At 52.6% G+C, this 11,693-nt stretch overlaps 2 protein-coding genes across 2 annotated transcripts; one reads left to right on the forward strand and one right to left on the reverse strand.

Moving 5' to 3' along the window:
• Positions 1-1,658: 1,658 nt before the first annotated feature.
• On the forward strand, positions 1,659-3,206 carry SAMD00019534_064120 (hypothetical protein; the record flags this gene model as incomplete). The annotated part of the gene is made up of 1 exon (XM_012898232.1): positions 1,659-3,206. The coding sequence occupies one exon, from the start codon at positions 1,659-1,661 to the stop codon at positions 3,204-3,206; it is 1,548 nt and encodes a 515-aa protein (XP_012753686.1).
• A 273-nt stretch (positions 3,207-3,479) lies between these two features.
• Positions 3,480-11,693, reverse strand: SAMD00019534_064130 (hypothetical protein; the record flags this gene model as incomplete). The annotated part of the gene is made up of 6 exons (XM_012898233.1): positions 3,480-3,595; positions 3,781-8,621; positions 8,705-8,909; positions 8,981-10,112; positions 10,204-11,022; positions 11,106-11,693. The coding sequence occupies 6 exons, from the start codon at positions 11,691-11,693 to the stop codon at positions 3,480-3,482; spliced, it is 7,701 nt and encodes a 2,566-aa protein (XP_012753687.1).

Below are 11,693 nucleotides of genomic sequence, written 5' to 3' on the forward strand. Positions count from 1 at the left end.
GCACAGTAGTGATCAGTCCTCAACAAACAATGTAATAATAATAATAATAAATGAACAACAACAATAACAAATAATGATTAACTAAGATTGAATGTATATTGTAATATTTGGGATTATTATGCAGTGGTGGTTGATGGCGCAGCAGCGTCATAGGTTAGACTAAAGTATGGATAAAGGATGAGGTTGTTCTTCCAGGTCATTGTGATGGTCTTGGTCAGACTGCCACTGATATATGGTGGTACTTGGCAAGACAACAACTCAGTGCCGTCCAACAGTTTGGTGCAGATCATTGCGACACCATCGACTGTGATCGATGCCAGACCTTGTCCATAAGTATCCTTCATCAGAATGGTACCTCCGGTTTGTGGTACAGTGCTGGCACCGTTGGCAACAATCATGGTTGGGTCCAATATCTCGATGGAACCATTGACAAATGCCGATTGATCAATTACCAGCTCTGTCAAGTTGGAGTGAACTGATGTCTGGCCAACATTATTGGTCAATACCAATGTCTTGTTGGAGATTGTCGATTGAATAATTGACCAAAGTGTAACTGTTGCGTTGGGTGTTGGTGTGATTGTTGGGTATACTATCGAGTTGAACATGGTCCATGGATATTGACCGTAGGGTAGTGTGATCACTTGGTCTCTGGTGCTGTTGAATGTCTCCAATGTGGTTGAAGCATTGAGTGGCAGTGAGGAGTTGTCAACCTGCGCTACAATGAATCGTGCCATTGATGCTGTCTGATTGGCATCAGCGTAGAACACTGGGTATTGGATGGTGGTGGTCTCACTGGTGTTGACTAGGGGGACAAATCTGTTCTGTATCATTGGTGTCAAGGTGTTGTTGGCACTGGCGAACGAGAGTATGGCGGTTGAGGGTGGCACGTCAACAGAGACATTGACTGGGAATTGAGTGATACTCAGATGGCGAATGATTGTCAGGCCCGAGACTGGATTCCTTGACTTCACCATCAACTCTGTTGTCGATATGTTTCCAAGAGTCTGATTGCGTTCGGCATCATCCAACAGACCATTCATATTCGAATCGATGTACAATGTTGTGTCCAAAGTCTGGTTGAATTTGATTGTCAAGTTACCATCAGTCAAGTTGGTCTTGCAGTATGAATCAAACTATAAAGTTTGAATGAGTTGGCAGTCATGTTAGTGATTGATTGATTGATCGAGTGCAATATAGCATAACATACGTTGAATACCAAGTTGGAACTGGATACATTGGTAATACCATAGTCGGTAAGGTTGAATGATCCATAGCAAAGGTGAACTAGTTGGTTGGTGTCCAGTGCACGTACGGTGCCATTGCATCCAAACTCGTTAACGAGCAATACAGAGACGTTCTTGGCAATGTTGGAAGTAGGTGTGAGTACTATATCATGGTGGATGGCAACATCAAGTGGGAGGAGCAGTCTGCCAGCTGGCAATGAGATGATGTTCACATTGTATGATCCAACAGGATTGACAATATCTAATGAGTAGTAGCCGGTGACGTCTGATGATGTCTGGATGGGCGTGGATAGGGAAGGTCCAGTGACCTGGATCATCACATTGGGAAGAGGTTGATCAGTCTGCTCCTCGTATTTGTTGTCGGTGCTATGGTCGATGAACAAATAACCGTTCAGGTGAGCTGCAAATACTGGGATGCCTGTAGTCGAAGCTGTGGTTCCAGATGTGGTAGATGCAGATGTTGATGCTCCAGTGGCCGAGGCACTTCCAGAGGTTGTCGATGGAGATGTTGTGGATGCGCCAGTTGTCGATGCTGTCGATGGAGATGTAGTTGATGCATCGGTGGTCGAGGCACTTGACGATACGCCAGTGGTCGAGGCTGTCGATGGAGAGGTTGTTGATGCATCAGTGGTCGATGGGGAGGTTGTTGACACGCCAGTTGTCGATGCAGTGGATGGAGATGTAGTTGATGCGTCAGTGGTCGATGGGGAGGTTGTTGACACGCCAGTTGTCGACGCAGTGGATGGAGATGTAGTTGATGCATCAGTGGTGGACGGAGAGGTTGTCGAGGCTGTCGAGGTAGTTGAGACTCCAGAGGTTGTTGAGGCATCGGTGGTGGTCGAGGCACTTGTTGATGCGCCAGTGGTCGAGGCTGTCGATGGAGATGTAGTTGATGCATCAGTAGTCGATGGGGAGGTTGTCGAAGCAGTCGTTGTGGTTGTGCCTGTGGATGGTGATGTTGTCGATGGCGAAGTTGTTGAGGCGGTGGTGGCAGTTGTGGTTGATGGGGATGTTGTAGATGCTGCGGTGGTCGATGGAGAGGTAGTTGATGCGCCAGTGGTCGATGGAGAGGTTGTCGAGGCTGTGGTCGTAGTCGAGACTCCAGTTGTTGTGGATGGGGAGGTTGTCGATGCAGTAGATGGAGATGTAGTTGATGCGCCAGTTGTAGATGGAGAGGTAGTCGAAGCGTCAGTGGTCGATGCAGTGGATGGAGATGTAGTTGATGCGCCAGTGGTCGATGGAGAGGTTGTTGATGCATCGGTGGTCGATGGGGAGGTTGTCGAAGCGGTCGATGTAGTTGGGACTCCAGTCGTAGTGGCGGCAGTTGTAGACGGAGATGTTGTCGATGGCGAAGTTGTTGATGCATCCGTGGTCGATGGAGAGGTTGTCGAAGCGCCAGTGGTCGATGGTGATGTTGTGGAAGCGCCAGTGGTCGAGGCTGTCGATAGAGAGGTTGTCGAGGCTGTCGTGGTGGATGGCGACGTTGTTGATGCATCAGTGGTCGATGATGGGGAGGTTGTCGAAGCTGTCGTAGTAACTGGGGTTCCAGTCGTTGTGGCGGTTGTGGATGGCGAAGTTGTTGAGGCAGTGGTGCCAGTTGTGGTCGATGGGGAGGTTGTCGACGCAGTTGATGTAGTTGGGACCCCAGTTGTTGTGGCGGTAGTTGTTGAAGGCGAAGTAGTTGAGGCGGTGGTGCCAGTTGTAGTCGATGAGGAAGATGTAGAGGCTGTCGTAGTAGTTGGTGCAGTTGTACCAGCAGTAGTCGATGGTGAGGTTGTCGAAGCTGTCGATGTAGTAGGGACTCCAGTCGTTGTGGCGGTAGTTGTGGATGGCGAAGTTGTTGAAGCGGTGGTGCCAGTTGTGGTCGATGGAGATGTTGTTGAGGCGGTCGTTGTCGTGGATGGTGAAGTTGAGGTTGTGCCAGTTGTAGTTGTGGAGGTAGTGGATGAGGAGTTTTGGTAAGTCATAGTGTAGTATTGCAATAGTTGTACATTGTTCCACAGCATGGTCACTTGCTTGACAAGTTCTCCACCTCGGTAGGCTGGTACGGTACAAGTGACATTGTCCGACTCTGGTGTGGTGTAGCAATCAATGGTAACACCATCAATGATCATCACAGGCTGTGCAATGAACTGATTATAGCGCTTCTTGAACGTGATGTTCTGGCCAGCCTGTGGCACATCGATCGATACATTGGCCAAAAGGGTAGGGTCAAACACCTCGATCCAATCATAATCAGTGATGTTGAATGTGTACTGCATCGTTGTGTTCTGGTTCAAAGTCACATTGCTGCCAAGTGCTGCTGTGGAGGTGAGCGCGATCGACTTTGTGGACGTGGGTGCCACGACGATCTGTGTGTGTGGTGGCATCCAGCCAACACTCTGGAAGTATGAAGTCCTGAAGCGGCCATAAGGTAGTGACACTGATGGAGTTGTTGAGTTGGCCGATGCCAACATGGTGATTGTGTTCTCGGACTTCTCCTCATAGTATCCATAGTGCACTGGGGTGGGGTTGGCTGATGGCGAGACGACCAGACCCTGGACCACGGGGACCACGGGTGATGTCTGGTTTCCAGATAGGGTGGCGCGGTATGTGATGATGGCGTCGGCTGGCACATCGAGTGTGACCAGCACCGGGAGCGAGGTGACCTGGATCGTGGTGTTGACGGCAGAGTTGTACTGCGTGGAGTTGGAAATGATTGTGATCTGTCCGTTCACGGGCAGGCTGGTAGTGGTCTCGTTGGCATCCATCATTCCATTCATGTCCTGATCAACGTAGAGTTGGAGCTTGATTGACTGCGCGTAATTGATCGTTACCAGTGGTCCACTTCCAATGAGGGTAGACTGGCATATTGGGTCAAACACCGACGACGATGGTGTCAATGGTGATGGCGCGACAAAGTTGAAGTTGGACAGATTGTATGTGCCATATTGCAGTGTGATCGAGTTGCCCTGTGCGTCTGTGAGTGTGCCGACACAGCCCTGCTTGGACCTGGTGAACTTTGCAAAGTTGACAATCACCCTTGCGCCGGGATCGACTTGCACCGTACGTTGAGTGATCGGCATTATGTGCTGTGGCTTGGTGTTGACCACGGTGACAGTATGTTGGCCAGGAGTAAACGTGGCGTAGTAATATTTGCCATTGAAGTCTGTTGTCAAGTTGGTAACGTGGCCTGTTGGATCAACAATGAGTACAGTGGTGCCATAGTCCAAACGATCAATTCCAGAGTCGTATACATTGTTGAAGTTGTTATCAACATATACAATGCCCTCGAGTTCTGACACTGATCCAGCACCTGTTGTAGCGCCAGTCGTGGTTGTAGCTCCAGTCGTTGTGGATGGTGATGTTGTCGATGGACTGGTGGTAGATGGGCTGGTGGTGGAAGTAGTCGAGGCGGGACCAGTCGTTGGGGTGGTTGTGGTTGGGGTTGTCGTTGATGGGCTGGTGGTGGAAGTGGTCGAAGCGGGGCCAGTTGTTGGGGTGGTTGTGGTTGGGCTTGTCGTGGAAGTAGTCGAGGCTGGACCAGTTGTTGGGGTGGTTGTCGAGGGACTGGTAGTCGAGGGACTTGTGGTCGTGTCAGTGGTCGAGGCTGGACCGGTAGTTGGGCTGGTTGTCGCCGGACCTGTGGTGGCTTGACCGGTTGTGGTGGTCGAAGCGGGGCCAGTGGTTGGGCTGGTCGTGGATGGACTTGTTGTGGCTGGACCAGTTGTTGTTGTGGTCGAGGCTGGGCCAGTTGTTGGACTGGTGGTTGATGGACCAGTGGTGGCAGGACCGGTTGTGGAGGTGGTCGAGTCAGTAGTCGAGGCAGGGCCAGTTGTTGGGCTGGTCGTGGATGGACCAGTCGTTGGACCGTTGGTAGTTGTCGATGGATTGTTGGTTGTTGTGTCCGTTGTTGTTGATCCACCATCGGTAGTTGAGGATGGATTTGAACCACATGGATTGATAGCTGGGAAGTTGAAGATATTGCCAAAGAAGCTGGTGATGCCTCCCAATCTGCTGGTGATCTGCAGTGCACTTCCAATGACAGCGTTCAGGCTACATTTGCCCAGTGGATCGGTCATCCATCCGAGTTTAGGTGGCGAGGGCAGTGTGATTGTGGGTGGCAATATGTCGTCAAAGTCAAAGTTCCAAGGGATGGGGTCGCGGGTCTTGAAGATCATGTCGGTGGCCGTGAATCTCCATGGTGTTGGCAAGCCAGTCACCACTCCAATGGGTATGGTCACGACGAATGTCACGACTACTGTGCCAATCTTGGTCACAGGGTCGATGATAACCGAGGTCGTGGTAATGATGTCAATCACAACTTCTCCCTCAATCTCTGGTGTCTTGGTCTTGTCTGGCTCTTCTGTGCTTCCAGAGTTGGAATCTGATGACGATGAGGACGAGGATGAGGAGGATGATGAAGAGTCATCGTCGCGATGAGTGAATGTGACGGCGTTGGATTGGCGCGATTTGAAGGTCACAACGACATCCTTGGGTCCAGCGGCAGCGGGCGCGATGGTACATGTGAGCGCTGTGGCATCGTATGCCACAGTCTCCATGGGACATGCCACACCACCGACTGTGATGGTGGATGTTTGGCCAAACAGTCCGAGGTCAGTACCCTTGATGGCAATGTGGGTGGACTCGCTGACTCCGCCATCGGATGGTGTGATCGAGTCAATATGTGGCGCACGGAATGAAAAGTCTGAGTTGTCATTGCTGCGCTGATCGCCCAAAGTGACGTACAAGTTGATGTTGGTGCCCCATCCGCGTGGACAAACAAACACAATCATCGTGTCGTTGGACGAGGTGATGCGTTCGGCGTGGCCGTTGAAGTACACACTGAGCACCGAACCATCCTCACGGAAGTTGTGTCCATTGATTGTTACGGCGTACTGGCCAACGATTGAACCGTCGGCGGGCGAGATTGAGTCGATCTTGGGTGGGCCATAGTATGTGAAATTGACCTGTTGGGTGGTCGAGCGGCCATCTGCCACAGTGACCACAACCAGCGCGTCACCTTCAGTGCTGGACGCGGGGGTGGTGCAGACGATGGACTCGTGCGTGCTTGAGAGGATGGTCGTTGCGACGTTGCCAATCTTAACCGATGGGTTGAGGCCATAGTTGGCTCCGGTGATTGTGGCGCGCGTGCCACCTTGCATGCGACCGCGGTTAGGCACGATCGAAGTGATGTTGGGCGCATCGTATGAGAAGTATGTGTTGGTGTCGGATTCTTGGCGGCCGGCAGTGACCTTGACGCGCTTGTCCACACCCTCGCCACTTGGCACGGTACAGACGGCGCGCGAAGCATTGATCCAGGACACGGCCAAACATTGGAGATCGCCTACAAAGATTGAGTTGTCCGCTGATTGGCCTTGGGCGGTGGTCGCGGTGGCCAGTGGGCTGGGGACAAAGTTGGCGCCGACGATTGTGATCTGCACACCACCCTTGGTCGGGGCGTGGTAGTCCAGGTCATCGACTGATGGCTTGTTGTACGACATGTTGTACGTGCCCTGTTGGTTGGCGATGTTGACGCGCATGGGGATGTTGGCGCCCATCCCATAGGGTGCGAGACATCTGATGGTCTGATGGTCGACCCATGTGGCGTTTGCGCATGTGCGCGAGTCTGTGGCCGATCCAATCTCCACACTAGAGTTCTGGGCGTCGACACCTGTTGGCACAAAGTTAGCACCAGTGATTGTGATCAAGCTGCCCTCTGTGTCAGAGAGTGTGGCCGCGGTAACCTGTGGTGCGTTGTAGGAGAAGAATGTGTTGGCTGCCTCGATGGCCTGGAAGCCGACTGTGACGTTGACGATCAACTCCTTGCCAATGCCCTTGGGCACTACACACTCCACCTTGTCCTGATCGATCCATCTGATTGATTGACATGGGGTCGCGCCTATAATGACTGTGAAGTTGGCGTCGGGCTGTGGGTGCTGGGTGTTGATGTCGTTGGCGAGGGACGCTGGCACAAAGTTGGCTCCGGTGATTGTGACGTGTGCGCCACCCTCGGTCGGGGAGACATAGGGTCCCGAACTGACAGTGGGCGGGAGATAACTGAATGTAGAGTTGTCAGTGTTGAGCTGTCCCCCAACTGCCACGTCCAGACTGAGGTTCTTGCCGACACCCGCTGGCACAGTGCACACCAACTGCGCGGACGACACCCATTTCACCGGGGTGCACAGGTGGCTGTTGATCGTCACGTTGCTGCGTGTGACTCCGCCATCAGACACATTGGTTGGCACAAAGTTGTGGCCTTGGATGGTGATGTTGACGCCGCCAGGAGTTGGTGCGCGTGGTACCAACGTCACGTTGGGCGCGTTGTACGCAAAGTTGACAGTGTTTGATGGTTGATTGCCGATTGATGTCATTATAGTATGATTGCGGCCGATGCCTGGAGGCAGCTGGCCGATGATGAATGTCGAGTTGACGAATGACACGTTGTGCAGCATCACTGTGCCGTCCATTGTTACGTTTGTGTAGTTGGCTGGGCCTTCCAGTGGAGCGTCGGTAAGGTTGAGACCAGACTCGTGCACCTCCACGATCAGCTCGTTGGGAACAAAGTTGTCTCCAATCAAAGTGATCTGAGCGCCACCATCCGTGTCACTATCACTCACTGATGCGTTGGCAATCGATGGTGCGATGTAGCGCAGCTTGTCCTGGGCGATGTCACCTCCCGAGTACAGGCCAACCTCGACCACAATGTCGCGGCCAATGCCTGGGTTCATCCAGCAGCGCACACAATCAAAGTCCACGGTGCGGCGGAACGAGTCGTTCAGAGAGATGTACGGGTCGAAGTTGTCGATGCTGATCGCCACATCAGGGCTCTGGGCGGCGGGCACAGGTGCCGGGGTGTGGCCGTCAGCGGCAAAGTATTTCTTGTCCATATAGCAGTTGTCGTGGTCGTCCTCGCACTCAAGGTCGACCGTGGCATCGTATAAGAACACGCTAGGCATCAGACCATCGCGCACTCCCAGGTTGGTTCCGGCGATCCAGAACAGGGAGAAGTAGGCTGTGGGCATGGGCGGGTACACGATCTGGAGGATGTGTGGACCCTTGTACGACAGGATGAAGTTCCTCTCCTGTGACACCTGGTTGTCGACCACGACGCGTACCGTGGACAGCGGGTTGGTTCCAGTTGGCGTGAAACACGTTGCCAGGGTATCGCTTATGATTATTGATGGCTCACAAGGGTTCTCGGCAAGGAGTATGGAGAACTCGGTAGTGGTGTCTGGCGCGCCAAATGACGAACCTTGGACAGAAATTAGTTGTCCACCTCCATTGTCCAAACTGATCATTGGTGTGATTCCCGTGATCTTTGGTGCAGTAAAGTTGATGAAGAATTGATTGAATGATAGATCATTGGATTGCTTGGCGACTGTAACTGTTATCAGTCTTCGGGGGTTGATGGTGTGAGTATGCATTTGAATGTGTGAGTTTGCATTTGAGTTTGAGTGGATCTTTTTGGTAATACATACTTGTTCAAACCTGTACCCTTGGCTTCAAAGATGAAACCCTGACCTTGGTAACTGTCGACTATGTGTTGGACTATGTTCTCAACTTGGACCGTGATGTCTGCGATTGTGGATGTGTATGAGAAGAAGCTGGATCCTGTAATCGTCACCAATGAGCCAACTGTTGGCACTGGCTCCACTGGCATGATCACTTGACTAATGTAAGGTCCTACATGATTGAGTGTGAGTGTGAGTGAGTGATTGATTTGGTGAGGGGTTGGAGTGATTCCAAGAACATACTGTAATATGCAAAGATCCAGTCACGAAGTGGTCGCTCGGCGGGTAGCCTGGCTTGGGAGTTGTAATAGGTGATTGGTAGGATACCAATGCCATCGGCCAGGTTGCACACCATTGATTGATCGTATTGATTGTAGTAGGAGTTGGAATAGACGCAGTCCTTGTTGCCAAATTTGAATGTGACGCCATCCATGGCCAAGTTGTGACCGATGACTGTGATGGCACTGGATTGATCGGTGGGTCCGTCCAGCGGGTCGATCGAGGTGACCAAGGGGCCGACCTCACAGTGCTCAAGGGGGATGCCGCGCTTAAAGTCCGCCAGCGAGGTGGTACCCACCCAGCACAGATGGTCGTTGTACTTGGTGACGGCGACGCCTGTCGAGACCCAGTTGGTAGTGTCGCCAAAGAAGTAGGTCTCAATGTTGCGCGAGTACTGGAAGGACATGGTGGCGTGGTACAGCTGGTTGGCGAGCACGCGGGTGAATTGCACCATGGACTTTGGCAGCGAGTCCTGGCCACAGCGGGCCGTGTTCAGGCTGTTGACAAGCGACACAAGCACTGGGTCGCGGGTCTCCACGGGTTGAGTGATGAACTTTACCAAAGTGTTGTCGACCACATTGTTGCTGTATGATACCCATTGTTGCATGGCCTCCTGTATGGACTCAAGTGAGACTTGATCGATCTCACTCTGGCACACGCCCAACGAGATGAGGTACTGCTGGATGGAGGTGGGATCGGTCACCGGCACAGGTGCGGCCTGGCACGACGTAGCACACATGTAGATCTGGTCATAGTCCATTGTGCCTTGCACTTTGCTGACGGTTGTGGCGGGCATTCCCTGGACCATTTGAGCGGTAAAGTCGCGAGCATTGGTGGGCTGCTGAGCCTCGGGTTGCTGGCCAATGCGGTACAATGATTGAAGTAGTTGAGCGAGTGAGATTGTTGGGTCTGGACTGTTGTCGTTGGCGCCAGAGTCTGGGTTCTGGTCCAACAGGTCCCAGAAGAAGGCTGTAGTCCAGCCCATCGACATTGGTGCATCTTGAGTGGCATTATAATTCTCATAGTCTACCCATTGACCCGAGCAATCAGGGTCAAATGATTCTTTGAGATGTTGTGAAAGTGATGGGAGTACAAGCTGAACGAGTGTGCATGTGGGAGGGTGGTGTGAGTTTTCAACTCCAGTTTTCAATTTGAGTTTGAATCAATCAATCAATCTTGTAACTTACACTCTTGTAGTTCATGGCGATGGATGTGACGAGACCATGCACAAGGTCCCACTTGGCTGCGGCGACGGGATAGGTGGCGGAGGATGGACGTGAGGTCCAGCCAATATCGAAGGAACGATCGAGTTGAGCGACGACATCATAGGCGAACGCTTGGAAGATGGAGTCCATACAGAATGACTTGATGACGGGACCATTCGTGCTCATGCGGCCACTGAAAAAGGCGTCAGATGTGACAAAGATGCTGCGGGGTGACGGCGCACCCATTGGCCACACAGTCTGGCGCACGTCATGCAGCCACTGCAACACACGGAACAGCACGACGTAGTCGTCGGTGAAGTAGGGCGAGTAGGCACCCTGATCACTCATGTCGCGCGACGGCTCAGAGATGGTGGCGTTGTTGTCGTCGACAATGGTGATGTCGCGACCCTGGTCGTGCAGGAAGATCAGCACGAATGGCTTGAACTCCTTCTCAAATGAGAATTGAGCGTAGTCGTCCGAGCGGTACCAAGACTGCTCGCTCATGGCGGCCAGACATGAGTCACTGCACCAATGGTTGGTGTTGTAGATGCTCAGGTCGGTGTTGGGCAGCAATGAGTCGGGGAATGCTGCCATGTACTCAGCGATGCTCTCGGGCAGCATGGGCGACTCAACGTCGATCAACAACTTGCCCTTGATGAACTGTGTGGCCTGGAAGTTGTCCAAGTCTGCACAATTCGGCTGGCCAACGCACATCGAGTTCTCATAAGTCTCAACAGCACGGATAAAGTGTTGGGCCAGTGGGACATCGCCTGGAATACAGATGATCAATCTTCCCATGTACTAGGGGTGAGGAGGGGTGGAATGATTCCAGTGTTAGCATGTGAGATTGATTGAGTAGTTGATGGGTGAGTCCGAGGACTTACATTGAGCTGATGGTAGTTTGAAAGACAGACGACTGCGGGCGACTCGGATACAGCGAGTTGAGCCTCATCAATGTCGAAGGACCATTGGGAGAGCGAGGGTGGGATCGAGAATTTCTTGGAGAAGTCAGGGGAGAGCTTGGTGCTCGTGACAAGCATGTTGCCATTGGGTGTTGGATCGCGACGTGGCTGAGTCATCTGGAATCCAAATGATTGAGAGAGTACCCAGATGTCGTCGCCATGACTGCCAGTCATCTGTATGTCGTTGTCCGTGCTCTGAGCAAAGTGAGCTGCGGCCAACAGTTGTTGATTGAACACTGGTGCCAAGACAGAGGGGAATGGTTGATTGAGTGGCGAGATGTTTGTGCGGTAGATGTAGGGGTAGGCCTGCGAGAGCACAGTGGCCACCGAGCTGAGCGCGGTGAATGTGTGGCAGAGGAAGGCGTGGCCGTGAGACACGTCGGCCGCGAGAGTGGGGTCGCCCTGCAGATGGTAGTCGTGGGGCATCCATCCATTGGTGCCCGGCAACTTGAACAGCGACTTGTCGATCGGTTGACCCGGCACATCGTTGGGCACGGGGAAGCCGGCCAT

Source organism: Acytostelium subglobosum, assembly GCF_000787575.1.
Source record: "Acytostelium subglobosum LB1 DNA, scaffold: scaffold12, whole genome shotgun sequence".
Taxonomy (NCBI): domain Eukaryota; phylum Evosea; class Eumycetozoa; order Acytosteliales; family Acytosteliaceae; genus Acytostelium; species Acytostelium subglobosum.